We start from the raw sequence: 19386 nt of genomic DNA on the forward strand, positions 1-19386 counted from the left end.
AGGGCACTGAAGTGCAGTGAACTCACTGACATGTTTGAGAAACTACTTTGAGATGATTTGAGCTTTGTGACGAGGTGTGTTATCCTGCTGGAAGCAGTCGGAAGATGGGTATGCTGTGGTCATAAAGAAGTGGACTTGGTCAGCAACAATACTCAGGTAGACTGTGGTGTTGGTACTCGGGTGTGTGAAGAAAATTGCCCCCACACCACCAGCAGCATCAGGATCCATCCATCCATTTGATATGTACTGCTTATCTGGTTTCAGGTTGCAAGGGAAGAAGTTTAAGCAGAGTAATCTGGTTCAAACAAGTAACGTAAATCAGTTTTCTTGCTTATTCTGATTCTCCGGTTGAGCTTCAGGGAAGTCGTCTTGAGCTTATTTGTCTGTAAGGACTGTCTGGATAGATTTTGTGTTGATGAGCAGTTGAGTGTATATTAATGAAGATATTTCTGAGACAGTGTCATTAATTGATTTTTTCTAAAAGCATAATGCAAAATATATTTTTAAGTGTTATTCTTGTGGTTTAATATGTTGCCCAAAACGTACATCTAATCTTATTTTATTGCTCTAACTAATTACATCAGTGATCGGGAGAAAAATGTACATTTTTATTTACATTAAAATATGTTCGAATAATGGTGAATCTTTATTTTTTCAGTATGGTATAAATGAAAGATTCACAAGAATAAGTGAGTCAGCAACACTTCAGCCATTTTTGCCATTTTGGCTCAAAGGAAAACAAACAGAACCTGTTTTAGGGGAATTTCTTGGCTTTAAAAAACAACAAAAGAGCACAATAGCTTTTCTTCATAAAGCTAAGCGTATACAACATTCATTTCTCTCTGCTTCAGACTTCATTTACTTCATGGGAGTGAATTAACATGAACCATTAAGGCAAATAATTAATTACCAGTAAAGACGTTACTCCAAACTTCACAGGTGGTTAGTTCAAGTTCAAGCTCTTTGTTGACACGCCTGCTTCCATAGAGAGAAAGTGGCGTTTTTAACTTATAAATGCTTGATGTGGTTGAGCAGGAAACAGCAGCCGACTGTCAGCTGTGTTTTAAAGAGACAACAGATCAAAGAATTTCTTTTCGGCTAAAATACAGCATGTGTACAGTCTATTTGAAAACATTTCTACTACCAAAAATCAGTATACACTTTTAGGAAGCAATGTCTCCTAAAATTGACCTTACAACTGTATAACTGATGCACACATTGAAGGACAGAATCTGAAATACACTGTTTCAGTGAAGTCTTAGAGGAGAAGGCACTTCTTTGTCTTCTTGGTGATAGGTGGAGGGGACACGGCAATCCTGATGGCCTCATCAAACAGAGTTTTAACACCACGTTGAGTAAAAGCTGAGCACTCCAGGTACTTGACAGAACCTGAAGACAGGAAACAGAGAGCCAGATTCCAGGTTTATTACTGGAATCTGCCGTCTTCCGTGATGATTTAAAAGAAAAAGTATTAGAGATAACTGAAGCCATTACCAATCTCTTTGGACAGGGCCAGTCCATCAGGGTAGTTAATGGGAGCGATATTAGTCTTCTTCTCCTTCTTGTGCTTCTCTAAAGCGTCTTTGTCATCTCTCAGATCCATTTTGGTCCCCACGAGGATTATGGGAGTGTTCTGACAATGGTGTCTCACCTCATGAATCCACTGCAAAGAGACAATGTTTATGAGTTTAACTTCCCAGCTCGGCCTGCACCACCTTGAACACTTTATTTTATTGAAGCTGCAGCTACTTCCTATTTGCATTGTCATTCTTTTGATTTTTGGTGAATGAATCATGTGGAGCATTCCTAAATGGAGCTTGTATGTTCTCCCTGTGCTTTTGAGGGTTTCCTCCTACAACTCAAAGACATTTATGTTGGATTAAGTGGTGAATCTAATTTGGCTGTAGGTGTGGATGTGAGTTCGACTGGTTATTTGAAGGCTTTAACTCTAAATGTTACAAAATAATGCTTATTACCTGGCTACAAACATACAATGCCATACAGTTGATACATTATTTAAAAAATAAAAAACAAAAGAAGTTTCTTTTAAAGGGGGAAGACGGGAGTAAGACACCTTTGAAATCCAAAGCCAGAGCAATAGGTCAGCATTGGTACACATTAGATTATCTAAAATAACTGTGATAAAGCAATTGCCCCTAAACCTAATAACTGGTAGTGCCATCCTTGGCAGCAAGAACTGCAATCAAGCATTTGTAATAACTGCCAATGAGTACTTCACATCACTGTGGAGGAATTTTGACCCACTCTTCTCTGCCGAATTGTTTTCATTCAGCCCCACTGGAGGGTTTGCAAGCATGAAAGCCCTGTTTAAGGTTACCTAATCATCTCAGTCAGGTTGAAATCCAGACTTTGACTCCAAAATCTTAATTTTGTTTCTTTGAGCCATACAGAGGTGGACATGCTGGTGTTTTTTGGATCATCGCCCTTCTGTATAATCCAAGACCTCTTGAGTCTCAGGGCATGAACTGATGGCCAAAAATTCTTCAGGATTTTCTGGTAGAAAGCAAAATTCATGGTTCCATCAATTGCAACAAGTTGTTCAGGTCCTGAAGCAGCAAAGCAGCCCAGACCCTCATACTAGCACCACCATGTTTGACTGTTGGTATGATGGTGTTCTTATGAAATGCTGTGGGTCTTGGGGATCATCCAGATGCTTTTTGGCAAATGTGAGACGACCATTTGTGTTCTCAGCAGTGATTTCCACCTTGGAGATCCAGTCTGCTACTCCTGGCTGCTTGCAGTGGGCTGCTTAGTTGGCATATGTCACACTTCAGAGTACTCACACTTAGTAAAAAAAACTTTTTTATTAAGAGAAAATATGCCTAACCTAATTTTGATGGCACATTTTAAAAGTAAAAAAATGCTAAATATTTTGTCGCCCTTTTCCACTTTCTTGTCGTTTTCTGGTTTTATGAAAACTCACTACTTAATAGAAATTAACTGAGACATTATTCACTAATAAAATTAATTTGTAGTTGCGGTTTCTACTTTCCATCATGATAGAATCCTTTGGGACATATAGTTACATTTTTCCTTTGAATTTATGGTTAGGTCTTGATCCACAGCAGCTTGTGCTTGCTTTGCAGCACAGGCACAATATAAGTAAATGTCATGATATTGATATGACAGTACTGACACTGTCAGTACTTCATTAGTAAAACCGTAATAGGATGACATTGTGCAGCCACCTTTCCATAATATAGCGACTACTCACCTTATTACGGACATTTTCAAATGACGCAGGAGACACGAGGGAAAAGCAGATGAGAAAAATGTCCTGGTAAGACAAAGAAAGCAAAACAGTCAGAGCCTCAATTCTTTATATTTTGAAAATCAGTGAAAAAGCTGCCAATGTCCAACGGAAAACTTAAAGACCTTCAGAAAGCATGGAGAACTACTGCTGAAGACCACTTTTAAAAAAATCATAGGAACATCTTACTTCACTGGAAGTGAAATATAAAGAACTAAGGAGTGACTCAAATCTTTTGCACAGTAATGTAAGTGAAGTATAGCACAACATTGTGTAATCTTTCTTTTTGTGGTCGTTGTACCGTCTGTGGGTAGGAAAGGGGGCGGAGTCTGTCATAGTCTTCTTGTCCTGCTGTATCCCAAAGGTTCAGGCTCACCGGCTTCCCATCGAACAAAACATTGGCGGAGTAGTTGTCGAACCTGACAGAAGTGATGAAGCACAAATAAACCAAACCCTTCTGGCTTTATATAGACTGTCAAAATATAACTACTGAAAAAAACAACTGAAGTGGAAGTTGATATCTTATCTGCCTTATTGTAGACTTTTATGGCGTCTGCTCTCTTAAATTTCACTCACTGGGAAGCTTGTTTATCAATGACTTCATGCCACAGTTACAGTAACAGCTAAGATCAGAATGAGATAGGCTGAAGGGTTTCCTCATAACATCCTGTAACATGTATTTCTGGTCTAGTTACAGTCCACTGCTGTGATTGTAAGCTCCTCTGCAAGCCAAATTTTCATATGCACTGATTTTAAAGGAGGGTGGAGCCTGATCACTGTTTGCTAATCTTGCTTTAATAAATAAATAAATACTCACTGCACTGCAAAGTGAGATACTCACACTGTGGGGATGTACTCTCCAGGAAAGGCTTTGGTGGTGTAGTTGATGAGCAGACAGGTCTTACCTACTTCTCTGTAGGTGAGAAGAAGCTGGATTAGCATTTACTGAGAGAAGGCAAAAAAACAACAACAATGCTGTGTCTGAACTGATGGACAATCAACTTTGTTACACTGGACTCAGGTTGCCAAAACTATTTAGGCAGGCACACAGCCCCTCCCCTCACTGGCAGCTGAACATATGAACAGTAGCTGACATCCACATTACTGAACAACACTTATCACAACACGACAGTTATCAGAAGTATCTGGTACACATGTGAATGCTAGCTGTTTAACTATCAGTAAATGTTAGCATTAAAGTAGCAGCTATAGCTAATCATAACACAGTAACTTTAATGTGGGAGCAGATGTTATCAGTTGTGTTATACAGTTATTTTAATAAACAGTGTTAATATAACAACATAACACAGTTATAGTAATGTGCAAAAGTCCTGAGTAATCATTTCTTTATAGTTTGAAATGAATATGGGATGTAGCAACAGTTTACTGAAACATGCACAAATGTACAAGCCCAAAAGCCAATATTTGATGACCTGAACCTGTTGCGACTGATTTAAAGTCCAGTTCTTGTGTAAATTACTGACAGCCACCATGCGAAAAAGATTATGTCTGATGCGGCTTTGGCAAACAGTAACTGATCAGCTGAAGGGCCAGACCCATCTCCTTGCTGGATTTGTTTTTTCTGTCTTAAGGCCATGACTTTCAGATATTTTTCATCTGTTGTAGACAGTGTGGTTTTTTGCCTTTATTTGTTCTCCCCTTTTCCAGTTTCCCACCTGTCTCAGGATAAGAAAAATCTTTCTTTTCTGAATTGCCTTGAAAGCCAGATATGAAGAATATAAATAAAAACTTGTCACCAGAAGCATGGCAGCCAAAAAGTAGTGATGTTTTTTTTGTCTTTCTTGCACTACAACAGAAAACTTTAGTAGTAGCATGACAATCCTAAATATCTAGCTAATGTAATGAAAATGGACTGACTCTTCACTGCCTCTGAGCACTCAAAGCCTTGTTCACTCATTCATACAAACACCTTTTTCTGTGCTTTCAGTGTAACATTTACACTCAGGTGGACACATCGGAGAGCAACTTGGATTTTATATCTGGCCTAAGGGCATTTGCACACAAACTGGAGCACCCGGGGTTAACCCAGCAACCTCCCAATCAGTCGGTGACCTGCTCTACCTGCTCTGAGCCACAGCCATCACATTTTACAGGTAAAAACTAGGTGTAAAAAATAAAATAAAGTTATATTGAGTAACTGAACTCACCCGTCTCCGACGACGACACACTTAATGGTCTGCATTGCGCTGCAGCAACTGGAGGAATGCTGTCAGCCCAGGAGCTTATTTCTTATCATGCTTCTTTGCGTTTACCTTGAAAGTCGGATGCTGGGGCTGGGGCTGGGCGTGTCGTCAGTGTTACAGTCAAAGCTAGGAAAACAGGTTTTTTGCTCCATGGTAAGGTGGAGCCCTCCATCCATCCATATATATATATATATATATATATATATATATATATATATATATATATATATATATATATATATATATATATATATATATATATATATATATATATATAACTAATATATAACTCAATATCTTTAATGATTTTGCCCATTGAGATCTGATTTGTTTTTAAAGTGTTCCTTTATTTTTTATTTTTTTAGCAGTTAATACAAATGTGTATGTGTGTAAACCAATACTCATATAATAATAGTTGTTGTTCTGATTTGGTGCCGTATAAATAAAATTGAATTGACTTGAATATAGTTTATGAATTTTACACTTAAAGACAGTACAGCGAGCAGCTAGACACAAATACTGACAGCTTACTTTAATTAATACATTTGACTAGTATAATCAAATGTTTAATCCCAACTCACCAAAAGCCCAGCAACCTAAAACTATAGGTGTCATTTTTTATTTTATTTACACTACTATAAATTATGTTTGTTATCGAGACCTAGATATTTCACTAGAGTCACGAAAAAAAAGGCGTGAAACAAACTAACATTAAGTGAACTCACCCGCCTCAGACAGCAACACTTTTAATGCTCTGCATTGCGCTGCAGGAGCTGCCATCCTCACCTGTCACCCCAATCCTCTCCACTTCCTCCTTCACTACATCCGTGGATCTTCTCTGTAGTCTTTCTCTTTTTTCCTGCCAGACAGCTCCATATTTGACATCCTTTGACTTCTTGGACTTTCCGAGTAGCAAATCTGACTTAAGGGGGAAATTCCTGTTGAAATTCCAACTCGGAGCTCCAGATATCTTCATAACTATAACTTGAGATAATATTATCTAGCATTTAACATGAGCTTACTCATAAATTATGAAGCACAACAGCAGCCACCACATCTGAGATATTTAAAAAAGCCAATATGAGTGGACGGGTCGATAGTGTGACAGGATTGAAACTTAAATGTGTTTTTCTACTCTAAATTCAACATTTTGCTGCTGTTTCATCAAACAGTAACCATGCCAGTGCAGACATACTCATCTCGCCCTCACACACACACACACACACACACACACACACACACACACACACACACACACACACACACGCACACATCACTCCTCATCCTCCTCCCTGCTCTGCTGTTTTGTTGTTGTCACGTGACTAAGCTGCCTCAAGCAGACACAAGCTCGCTGCAGTGCATGAGAAATGGAGATATTCTATGGCTAGTAGTGAAAATGATGTTTCATCAACACAAGCACACTTTCCAGGTAAGCACATTTAAATTCCAGGTCTTCAAGAATGTTTCAATTTTATTTGTCACATACACAGTTATAGAAGTATATCGTACAGTGAAGTGCTCAGACTGACTGTACAAGTAAAGAGGAAGACATAATAAAGATGAATTCAAATAACTTTTTGAATAATAGCTATCTAATATAAATAACTAGAAGGGCAACCACGGTCTAGGGGTGAGTACTGGGTAGCTGAGTAACTTGTGGGGTGGGGCAGCCAACAAGTGTTCCCATCAAGCAACCAAGTATTAGTGACAGTGTATTGGTATAACTGTTACATGGAAACATGGAAACTGTTATGGAAGGACAGAAATACATTGTTTTTGTGCATGTGTACTGGTGTTTTTCTTGTATTTCTTCAGCCACCCTCACCAGTAGCAGTCACGTTCCCCTGTAACAGTTCCAGTGAAGGAAGTCTTAGAGGACAGAGCATTTATTTGCCTTCTTTTTGATGGGTGAAGGGCACAGGACAGCCCGAACGACTTCATCAAACACAGTTTTAACGCCACGTTGCGTCAGGGCTGAGCACTCCAGGTACTGGACAGAACCTAAGGACGGGAAAAAGAAGGCAGCTGGTTTATTACTGGAATCTGCTGTCTTCCATGAATTATAATTAACCATTTAAAAAAGTATCAGAGATAACTGAAGCCATTACCAATCTCTTTGGACAGGGCCACTCCTTGAGAATAAGTAATTGGAGAGATTTTATTCTTCTTCAGCTTCTCCAGGGTGTCCTTGTCATCTCTCAGGTCCAGTTTGGTGCCTACGAGGATTATGGGAGTGTTGGGACAATGGTGTCTCACCTCATGGCACCACTACACAGAGATAACATTTACAATTTAGGGATATAATGTTTTAGATCGTTCAGTGTTATCTTGAACACTTTATTTTATCAGTGCTGCAACTAATTGCCATTTGCATGAGAAGCCTGCTAAAGATGCAAACCAAGAATCCCAGCTGTGCACAAAAACTAGAATAACCAGATTTTCCAATATTTCCAGTCTTTGTTATCCTAACTTCTGTAAAGATCTCTCAAAACTATCTCTGAAAATGTAATTCAGTAAACACTTTTTGATGGAACTGCAAATAAACAATGCACCATTTTGCCCCAAATCCTGATCCAGTAAAACTCTTGGCTATAAGGGGGAAACCTCTGCGCAGCCAAACACACCTAGAGTAGGGGTGTGACTTGTGCCATCAGCCAGTGACATTTGCCCACTTGGTGATATGAGTGACTTTTCTGTCTGCTGTTTGGATTGTGACTAATTGACGGTTTCTTGTAAACCTAGTGGAAGTCCTTTTTTGGGGGGGTAAATATTTATCTATTTGGTTCATTACTACGCTACAATAATTCAAAGAATAGGCAAAGTTTGACATCTTCAAGTTCAAAATTTATAGAAAACAAACAAAACTTGGTCTTGTTTGGTGTTGGTCTCTTACACCCTTTCCAATGGAAAGTGGTTATACCGCACATGGTGTTAAACTTAAGTGGGAAACAAGTGTGACACACTGACAAATGTGTCTAATATCAAGCTAAATAATATGTAGACCAGGTCCTCTGCCAGATCTCCCAACACACCCTCACACATTGGGTAAGAATTTGATGACAAATTCTTAAGCATAAGAATTTGCTTAAGTTTATCTTAAGATAAACATTTGTCAGCTGTCTCCACTTTCCTGTGTTCCTTTCATTTTATGACAAGTTGGAATCTGTACTATAATTACCTACACAACTTCCTGTTAGTTACAACTTTACTTTCCATCATATTAGGATCTTTCAGGAACTGTAGCTGCATTTTCCCAATGAGCTTATTGATTAGTTTTCCATCTACAATTGCTTGTGCCTGTTTGGCAGCACAGGCATGAAATGAATGAACAACATGATGTCGACTACTCACCTTATGACGAACGTTTTCATACGAGGCAGGCATCACGAGTGAAAAGCAGATGAGAAACACATTCTGGTAAGACAGAAATACCGAAGTAATCACTGCCTGTAACAACCACTTCCTGTTAAGAAGGGTTTTTGAGTTTTATGCCAAATCTTTAGCTAATAGCTCTTTGGAAATCACCTTGTTTGTGCAGAAATACTTTTTTAAATGTCTGTTAAATTGTTACGTTTGAGATTTTTAGTCAATTCAACTAAAGAAATGGGAATAAATAATGTTTTTGCAACAGGTTTATAGTAACAAAGTGCTGGAAAACACAATTAAAAATCTGTCGACATAACAGTGGTTCATCCCTCAGCTTAAGTTCGTTTTTATACATGATTTTTAAATGGGTTAATTAAATAAGTAAATAAACACTGTAGAACTATTGCTCAAGAAGACTTAGAAGTGAGATATCAGGAAATGAGGGGAGACTTTTGCACAATAATGTAAGTGAACTATAGCACAACATTGAGTGATTGCTGACAATCAGAACGTAATCATGTTTTTGTTGTGGTTGTTGTACCGTCTCTGGGTAGGAAAGGGGGCGGAGTCTGTCGTAGTCTTCTTGTCCTGCTGTATCCCAAAGGCCCAGGTTCACTGACTTCCCATCCACCATAACATTGGTGGAGTAGTTGTCGAACCTGATAGAAAATGAAGTGCGTAGAAGCTAAACCTTCAGGCTTAATATAAACTGGTAAAACATTACCTCTACTAAAATAAAAAACAGGAGAACAAGGGAAATCGATTGATTTATTGTTTCATTATTCCACTCCTATGATTCTAAAATCCTCTGCAAGGCTAATTTTAATATAAAAAATTCACACGATGTCAAGCGATGCCAAGCATGATTGTGTAAGGATTGTGCAGGAGGATGAAAAACCAATTACTGACTTACACAGAGGGGATTTCCTCTCCGGGAAAGGCATTGGTGGTGTAGCCGATGAGCAGACAGGTCTTACCCACTGCTCTGGAATGAAGAAGAGGCTGGATTAGCATTTATTGAAAGAAGGCAAAAAACTCACCAAAAGTTGTTACTGTTCATCTGGACGTAGCGTTTTCAGCGGGAGAAACGTTTCGTCACTCATCCAAGTGACTTCTTCAGTCTTTTATACGTTTTCCCCAAGCTTATAAACACTCTGTGAATGGCCACTGATCAATGATCATGTAGTTAGTTAGGATTATGTGTTAACTAATTATTTCCACAATAATTAGTTAAATAAAATAAATAAATAAATAAATAAAACAAACCCACAATTCAGTGGGTTCCACACTGAACTTAGAGGAAAGAAAAGTATTGATCCTATTGCGCTAGTATCAGTCCAATACCAATAACAGAGTAGGTATCGATATTATCGATGTATGTCTTTCTAATCTTTCGCTGAGTGAAGTTAGCTCTTTCTTTTCTCCCTGTGAAATACAACAGCTGGACCTTTAACTAGCAACACACTTTGAGTCAAACTGCACATAAAAAGTTTGTGTGTTTGCTGATGTTTGCTGAGCTGATAGAAACGTTGCATTTGAAATGATCTGCTAAATAAGAAAAATATTACTCCCTTTATGCTCTCTCGTCTTCTGTAGGGCTAGTTAGATGCTGAAGTAACTAACGGACATTAAAAAGCAAAAAACTTCGGCTCCCGACTTCACCACTTCACACGGTTTTGCCTTATATTCATCTCATTTTATGCGACATTCCGTGGTGATTAATTGCCTTTAATGTGTCAGCATCGAGTTTGAAATTGCAGCATCGCTAACCACCTGTAAAATATCAATATTAACTACTTATATGAAATGAACTCACCCATCTCCAACGACAACACACTTAATGGGTTGCATTGTGCTGTAGCAGCTGGAGAAATGCTGTTAGCCCGGGAGCCAGCCAACAACAGCTCATTCTCATCATGCTGCCTTGCTTTAACCTTGAAAGTTGGATGCTGGTGCTGCGCTGGGAATGTCGTCCGCGTTCCAGTGCTCGGAAAACAGGTTTTTTTTTTTTGCACCATGGTGGAGGCCTCCGCCTATCAGGAGCTACGACAAAGCAAAGCATGTTTTTCGTTGTTGTTGCTGTTGTAACATATTCCTGGATAGAGCCCGCTCGATCATAAGTACACATCAGGTGGTACTAGAGCCTTCAAGTATTACAGTTTTGTTATATACTGTTTGCACGCACTGTTGTCACCTCGAGTCACAAGTCGGGATTGGTGGGACTTCTCCCACTTTCTTCCTTCGTCTGTTTCCTTTAAAGGTCTCCATCTGTCCCCACACCTTGCATCCTCTCCTGTCACCCCAACCGTCTGCATGTCCTGCTTCGCTACATCTACGGATCTTCTCTGTGGTCTTCCTCTTTTCCTCCTGCCAGACAGCTCCATATTCAGCATCCTTTGACTTCTCGGACTTTCCAAGTGGAAAATCCGAATTTAAAGAGAATTCCAGTTGAAACTCCCTTTTGGAGGAGCTCCAGATAACGTCATAACTTTTAATGCGAGTTGACTCATAAACTTCCTGGATATATTCCCATATTTCACGGGCTGCTCCGGAAGTAGCAGCAGCAACCGCTTCTGAGGTTTAAAAAATTTGCCGCGCTTGTATTGTTTTTGTTTCAACTGTGTAACAGTGTTATTATTCCTCCGATAAGGCAAGTCTCTTAATGAACCTTTCGGGCTTTCGTCCACACTTAAAGTCATATGCTCATACAAGATTTTATTGGCTTTTTTTTTAAGTGAGGTAATTGAAAACGGATGGTGTCAGATTAACAAAGTGAGTGAGTCTAACTTCTGTGTAAACAGGTTATGGCACATGAAAAGTGGAGGCAACAAAACTTCACAGATGGTTACTTCAAGCTCTTTGTTGACAGCAAGGTGACACGACTGCCTTCATAAAGACAAACTGAAGTTTGTTAGGTGCTAAATATGGTGGAGCTGAATGAACAGCAGCAGGCGGTCAGGTGTGTGTTAAACCTTTGAGATGACAGAGCAAAGGTTTTGAAGTTTTTTTTACTTGTAAAAGCTTGAAATACACACACACATATAGTCAAAACTTTCAAAAAAAAATTCAGAAGAATACAAACGATTCTTTGGTCAGTTCCAACTTAAAAAAGTGTGTACCTTTATTAAATAAAATCTCAACAAACTACATTGTATCATATACTTTCTTTTGCATATACAGGGAGTGCAGAATTATTAGGCAAATGAGTATTTTGTCCACATCATCCTCTTCATGCATGTTGTCTTACTCCAAGCTGTATAGGCTCCAAAGCCTACTACCAATTAAGCATATTAGGTGATGTGCATCTCTGTAATGAGAAGGGGTGTGGTCTAATGACATCAACACCCTATATCAGGTGTGCATAATTATTAGGCAACGTCCTTTCCTTTGGCAAAATGGGTCAAAAGAAGGACTTGACAGGCTCAGAAAAGTCAAAAATAGTGAGATATCTTGCAGAGGGATGCAGCAGTCTCAAAATTGCAAAGCTTCTGAAGCGTGATCATCGAACAATCAAGCGTTTCATTCAAAATAGTCAACAGGGTCGCAAGAAGCGTGTGGAAAAACCAAGGCGCAAAATAACTGCCCATGAACTGAGAAAAGTCAAGCGTGCAGCTGCCAAGATGCCACTTGCCACCAGTTTGGCCATATTTCAGAGCTGCAACATCACTGGAGTGCCCAAAAGCACAAGGTGTGCAATACTCAGAGACATGGCCAAGGTAAGAAAGGCTGAAAGACGACCACCACTGAACAAGACACACAAGCTGAAACGTCAAGACTGGGCCAAGAAATATCTCGAGACTGGTTTTTCTAAGGTTTTATGGACTGATGAAATGAGAGTGAGTCTTGATGGGCCAGATGGATGGGCCCGTGGCTGGATTGGTAAAGGGCAGAGAGCTCCAGTCCGACTCAGACGCCAGCAAGGTGGAGGTGGAGTACTGGTTTGGGCTGGTATCATCAAAGATGAGCTTGTGGGGCCTTTTCGGGTTGAGGATGGAGTCAAGCTCAACTCCCAGTCCTACTGCCAGTTTCTGGAAGACACCTTCTTCAAGCAGTGGTACAGGAAGAAGTCTGCATCCTTCAAGAAAAACATGATTTTCATGCAGGACAATGCTCCATCACACGCGTCCAAGTACTCCACAGCGTGGCTGGCAAGAAAGGGTATAAAAGAAGAAAAACTAATGACATGGCCTCCTTGTTCACCTGATCTGAACCCCATTGAGAACCTGTGGTCCATCATCAAATGTGAGATTTACAAGGAGGGACAACAGTACACCTCTCTGAACAGTGTCTGGGAGGCTGTGGTTGCTGCTGCACGCAATGTTGATGGTGAACAGATCAAAACACTGACAGAATCCATGGATGGCAGGCTTTTGAGTGTCCTTGCAAAGAAAGGTGGCTATATTGGTCGCTGATTTGTTTTTGTTTTGTTTTTGAATGTCAGAAACGTATATTTGTGAATGTGGAGATGTTATATTGGTTTCACTGGTAAAAATAAATAATTGAAATGGGTATATATTTGTTTTTTGTTAAGTTGCCTAATAATTATGCACAGTAATAGTCACCTGCACACACAGATATCCCCCTAAAATAGCTAAAACTAAAAACAAACTAAAAACTACTTCCAAAACATTCAGCTTTGATATTAATGAGTTTTTTGGGTTCATTGAGAACATGGTTGTTGTTCAATAATAAAATTATTCCTCAAAAATACAACTTGCCTAATAATTCTGCACTCCCTGTAGACTCTTGGTGTGGATTTGAATGGTTGCCTCCAAGTTAGATAAAGTTCCTTCCATATATTTTCTGTCACTTGTCCAGACCTCCCACCCCAAAGCTACCTCCTCAGGCTTATCTGTGGGGAACACCTAGGCATTTTCAAGCCGGCCAAGAAATGCAATCTCTTCAGTGTGTCCTGGATCTACTCCAAGGAAGTACATCCCTGGAAGACTTTGTCCACGAGGCACCCTGGAGGCATCTTAGTCAGGTTGCCTTAACTACCTCAGTTGACTCCTTTTGATGTAGAGGAGTGGCAGCTTTACTCTGAGTCACTCCCAAACAACTAAACTCTGCACACTATCTCTAAGGGTGAGGCTAGCCTTCAAAGAAAGCTCATTTCTGCTGCTAAAATCTGAAATCTCATTCTTTCAGTCACTACGCAAGCTTGTGACGATAGGTGAAGGCAGGGACACAGAATAGTAAATCAGCAGCTTTGCTTTCATGCTCAGCTCTCTTCACTACAACAGACAGGTACAGTGTCCATATCTGCAGACACTTCACCCATTATGTGACATTTCCAAAATTTCCACTCTTTAACATGTCAGGATCCTTCAGGCAATATTACTGTATTTTTCTATTATTTATCAGGTTTCCATCTACAGAACAGGCATAAAATGAGTAAACATCATGGTACTGACACTGAGAGCTGGACTAGTAAAACCTAAACAAGCTAACCCCATAAAAAAATCTTTCCATAATACAGCCACTGCTCACCTTATGACGGACGTTTTCATACGAGGTACAACACACAAGCGAAAAGCAGATAAGAAAAATGTCCTGGTAAGACAAAGAAACAAAGCAGTCAGAACCTAATCTCTTTGTATTTTGCAAAAAAATTGGTGCAGCAATTTATTTAAATGTGCATGCATACACTTGTGGAGTTTACATACTCTGATTATGAACATGACTGTCATGGTAATTTGGGGCTTTTAGTATTTCTTGGAACTGTTATTTTCCAAAGTGGAATGACTGTACAGCATACGTCTTTGGATACTGGCTGTCTTTTCTTATATTCCCCATCAAGGGGATCCCACACTGCTTTAATAATGTTCTGTCAGGAAAGGTTTCTTGACAATCGCCCTTTAACTGAGGTAATTTCTGATGAGGCATTGGTGAATGGCCGATGGATCATCCCTTGAGTTAGGTGCCTTTTTTATTCCTGAATGATTCACGAGTCAGTGTTAAATGGCTTAAGATATAGCCAAACTACAAAAAAAGAAACATTTCTCTAAAGAAATGAGGCAAGGCTCAAGTACGGTTCGAGCCCCGGCTTGGACAGTCTCGGTCGTTGTGTCCTTGGGCAAGACACTTCACCTGTTGCCTACTGGTGGTGGTCAGAGGGCCCGGTGGCGCCAGTGTCTGGCAGCCTCGCCTCTGTCAGGGTGGCTGTGGCTACAATGTAGCTTGGCATCACCAGTGTGTGAATGTGTGTGTGAATAGGTGGATGACTGGATATGTAAACCGCTTTGGGGTCCTTAGGGACTAGTAAAGCGCTATATAAATACAGGCCAGTTTTACTGTAAGTGAACTTTAACACAGCATTGTGATCTTTTTTTTGTATGTGATCTTTTTTTTGTACCGTCTGTGAGTAAGAAAGTGGGCGAAGTTTGTCATAGTCTGCTTGTCCTGCCGTATCCCAGAGAGCCAGGGTCACTGGGTTCCCATCCACCATAACATTGGAAGAGTAGTGGTCGAACCTGACAGAAGTGATGAAGTGTGAATGAGCTAAACTTAGTTTAATATAAACTGTTAAAACATTACCTCTACTAAAATTTAAAAAACAAAAGAGACACAGAACCTAAATGGAAATCAACCTTTCCTCTTATTTATTTTGCCCTTTAGCGGCTTCTGCTCTCTCTAAAGAAATATTCACTCATTTTTTAAATCTAACTGAACCAAAAGCCTGTGTATCATCCCACAGTTACAGTAATGAGGATGCACTTTCCACAGCTGGAACAGAATCAGATTAGGTGGAGTTTCCTCATAACTTTCTGTAACACATATTTTTCTTGGCTAGTTACACTCTCGACCTGTCCAGGATGTACCCCACCTCTTGACCTATGACAGCTGGGATTGGCTCCAGCCCTGATAAGGATAAACAGAAGTGGATGGATGGATGGATGGATGGATAGTTAGAGTGAACTGCTGTGATTGTTGCCTCTTCCACAAGCCAAGCTCTCACATTATATGATTCTGCAACATGATCCCAGCTTGATCATGAAGTGAAGAGGATGATTGATTACTGACTGCTATTTTTGCATAAATAAATAAATGTTCACTGCACTGCACTTTTGGATACTCACACCGAGGGGATTTCCTCTCCCGGAAAGGCATTGGTGGTGTAGCTGGTGAGCAGACAGGTCTTACCCACTCCTCTGTAAGGGAGAAGAGGCTGGATTAGCATTTATTGGGGAAAGGAAAAAAAAAACCAATCATAGGTATGAACTGAGGAGACTGCACCTTTTGCATGGCTGGGGTCAGGTCAGTACCAGTTGTGTTACTTTTCTAAATCCCTGATCGATCTAATCATTTGGAATGTGCAATGCCTTGAAACAGTATTTGTACACCCTGAACTTTTCCACAATTTGCCATGTTACAATGACAAAATGAAAGGGATTTTATGTGATATACCAGCAAAAAGTAGTGCGAAATTGCTTTCATAGTATTCTACATAATATTGTACATTTAAAAATATCTTAATCTAACATACAATGTGTCATAATAGAATTTTCCATTCTGAAAACACCATCACCAAAACAAAGGAATCCATCAGACATAGTACTACACGTTGCTGTGTTTGTGTCTACAAAGTGTTACTACATGAGACAACCTAGAAAATAATGTAAAAACCACAACAGCATAAAATGCTGTCGATTTAAAAACTAATAAATAAATAAATATTCCTCTATATTCTCAAGAAAACTTCCTGCTTTGATTATTTTTCTGCTGATGCTTCTCCTCCTTTATTAAGTTAAACTGTAGTTTTTCCCCTGAAACAGCGCTGCTTAGTGGCTTCATGAAAGCTGAGGTGGAACGGGATCAGGTGTTCCCAGCACTGTCGTCTATCGCTTTCCCTTTCAGTACTGAGTGAAGCACTTTTGAAAGTGAAAGTCAGTTTGTGGATTTAACGTTTGAGCACACTGTTTGGAGATGCAGTGCTAAAAATCAGAGGCTGGGATGCTGAAAATAAAAATGGTGGATCAGAAATTGTTTAGCATATTTATTATTTTTTTTGTTCCAAAAAATAAAAATAAAATAAAATAAATAAAAGATATAGCATCCAAAATTGTAGCCTCCCCCCTATCAAGTTTGAAATTATGATATCATGAAAACACCAAACCTTTAGCTAATGTTATATTTAAAGGTAAAAATCAGGTTTAAAACATGAACTAATACCGATTAAATAAACGTACGACAACGCATTTAACGGTAGCCCGAGAGCCAGCTAATCCCAGATCGATGCTCATCATGCTGCTTTCCTTTTAACCGGATGGTCGGAGCGATCAGCACTCATCAAGTCGAGGTCAAGCCAGACGCACCTTGAATTTTCCTGCTCCTCTATTCTTAATATTACGGTACTGGTGCCGTCCAGAAATCCAGAAACCCACTGAAAGACGTCTTTATCCTGTAGCTTTGAATCAGTTTTCATTTTATTTGCAAAAATAAACCTTTACCTTGTGATTAATAAGTAATACAAGTTATTATAATAACGTATTAGACATACATGACAAATTATAAAGCTGTTTTAACAGGATATTTAATATTGCGACATTGAAGAAATATTTCAGTAAATTTTCATTCACGTCTCCCAGCTCACAGTTAAGTGTCATATAACTAAAATAAAACAACACAAAAATAAAAGTCCGTAAATACTCCATCTAATCCATTTATATACAGTATTATTGTATTGCTTCCATAATATTGCACATTTAGAAACATTGTAGTGTTGCATATAATTTGTTATAATGTTATATAATTTTCCATAATCAATAATTCTAATTAAACATTTGTAATTTATATTCTAGGGTCTTACACGTTGAGACAACAGTTGGTGTGGATTGGATCTATATATATGGAATTGAATTGAATAGTTCTGGTGATGTATTAGTTTCACTGGACTGCTATTCAGGTTTACCCCAATGACTCTAGAGTACTGTACAGTCATTGGTTTACCATGACTCTACATGTGGCGAGTCTTACCTCATATCTGTACAGTTTTAGAAAAAATTAAAAAATTAAAAAAAGCAAAGTTCACTCATATTACATTATCATATGTATAATACTCTCAAATTTATTACTTTTAGAGATGATTGAACAAATCCACTATTCCAGTTAATGGCACCTCAGAGAACTGTATATGGCTTGATAAAATAAATAACTAAAAACAGGAAAAGTCCACTCAAATTACATAGTAATATGTGTAATACTACCAGTTGTGAACTGTAATTACAGTAGTTTTCTTTATAAAAGAATAATTTCAACAGATACCTACAAGAATAATAATAATAATGATGATGATGATGCACTGGACCAATTCTGCAAAAAATTACCTTTCCACATTCATAATTTTGCATTTTTTTGACGTCCTCACTGGACTTTTTACTTTTCCCCAGAATCTCCATGATTTTTCATTTTAGATTACTTTAAATAAAAACATTTGATTAAATGAAAAGTTATACAGTATGAGAAGATATATCTTAACTATAGTTACCTGTGCTGGTTAGAGTTAGTGTCAGCTTTCATGGGAATAGAGTGAAAGCTTTGTGTCACAATGTAAGGAACTGCAGGAATTATTGTTTTGATTGGGTTTTTATCAATATCATCAAATACAACCCCAATTCCAAAAACTATGAGAAGCTCTGAAACGCAATTAAAAAGAATGCAATTACCCGCAGGCTTTTAAAAACACTTTTTAATTCAAAATAGAGCAGAGAAAGAAAAAGATAAAATAATTTCCAAACGCATCGCTGAAAAAATAGGAGTTAAAAAAAAAAAGCATTAAAATCGCTTTATAATTTATTGCGTATTTATTTATTTATTGCGTATGTATAATTTATTGTATTTATGTAACAGAACCTGTTACTTCCACAAATAAAATGAAAAAACAATTTAAAAGTTGCAGGATAAAGACTTCGTGCTGTTCTTTCTCAGAGTATCTGGATCAATCGGTACTCGTATATACCGAACTTCACGGCAACTTCTTAGACGACAAAAGAACAAAACAAAAACACTTAAAAACACTGGTGTGGATTCTGAAGCCGGGATTGTTGGGAAGCGTCCGACTTTCTTTTTCTTCTTTCCCTTTAGGGGTCGCCGTCGCTCTGCACCTCTTCTGTATCTCCCTCTGTCAACCCAACCCTCCAAACCAGTTCAAATTTTTTGCTTTTCCGACTTTCCGAGTGGGGAGTCCGACTTGAAGGAGAATTCCAGATTAAAATTCCGACTCGCGATTCGGGATAATTTCTTAACTTTAACTGGATCACTTTATTTAGCAGTTTAACCCGATGTTATTCAGAAGATCCCTCCCTACATTCCCACGCCTTCGTGGGTTGTTCTGGAAGCTATGAAGCAAAACAGCTGTCACCACTCCTAAGGGAAAATAAAAAAAATAAAACAAAATAAAAATGAAGTTAGCCTGCACCACCAGCAGATGGTGCATCCGGTGCCCTGGGGCCAGACGCCCAGACAAACTCTGGGCATGTGAAACATCCTAAAAACAAACCATATATGCAGCTGAAACAATGTATTATAATGTAATACATGTTTATC

General features: G+C 38.8%; 2 protein-coding genes across 2 annotated transcripts; both read right to left on the reverse strand.

Moving 5' to 3' along the window:
• Window positions 1–699: 699 nt before the first annotated feature.
• Window positions 700–5509, reverse strand: LOC308411916 (ras-related C3 botulinum toxin substrate 1-like). The gene is made up of 6 exons (XM_080905971.1): window positions 5440–5509; window positions 4113–4184; window positions 3573–3690; window positions 3236–3298; window positions 1495–1663; window positions 700–1389 (listed from the first exon to the last, which is right to left on the reverse strand). The coding sequence occupies exons 1-6, from the start codon at window positions 5472–5474 to the stop codon at window positions 1259–1261; spliced, it is 588 nt and encodes a 195-aa protein (XP_080762097.1). The 5' UTR covers window positions 5475–5509; the 3' UTR covers window positions 700–1258.
• Window positions 5510–6934: 1425 nt separating this feature from the next.
• On the reverse strand, window positions 6935–10823 carry LOC308411919 (ras-related C3 botulinum toxin substrate 1-like). Its single transcript, XM_080905974.1, has 6 exons — window positions 10658–10823; window positions 9755–9826; window positions 9383–9500; window positions 8827–8889; window positions 7584–7743; window positions 6935–7476 (listed from the first exon to the last, which is right to left on the reverse strand). The coding sequence occupies exons 1-6, from the start codon at window positions 10690–10692 to the stop codon at window positions 7346–7348; spliced, it is 579 nt and encodes a 192-aa protein (XP_080762100.1). The 5' UTR covers window positions 10693–10823; the 3' UTR covers window positions 6935–7345.
• Between the last annotated feature and the right edge of the window lie 8563 nt (window positions 10824–19386).

The sequence above is a fragment of the Rhamphochromis sp. 'chilingali' genome (genome assembly GCF_963969265.1).
Source record: "Rhamphochromis sp. 'chilingali' genome assembly, chromosome: 15".
Classification (NCBI taxonomy): Eukaryota; Metazoa; Chordata; class Actinopteri; order Cichliformes; family Cichlidae; genus Rhamphochromis; species Rhamphochromis sp. 'chilingali'.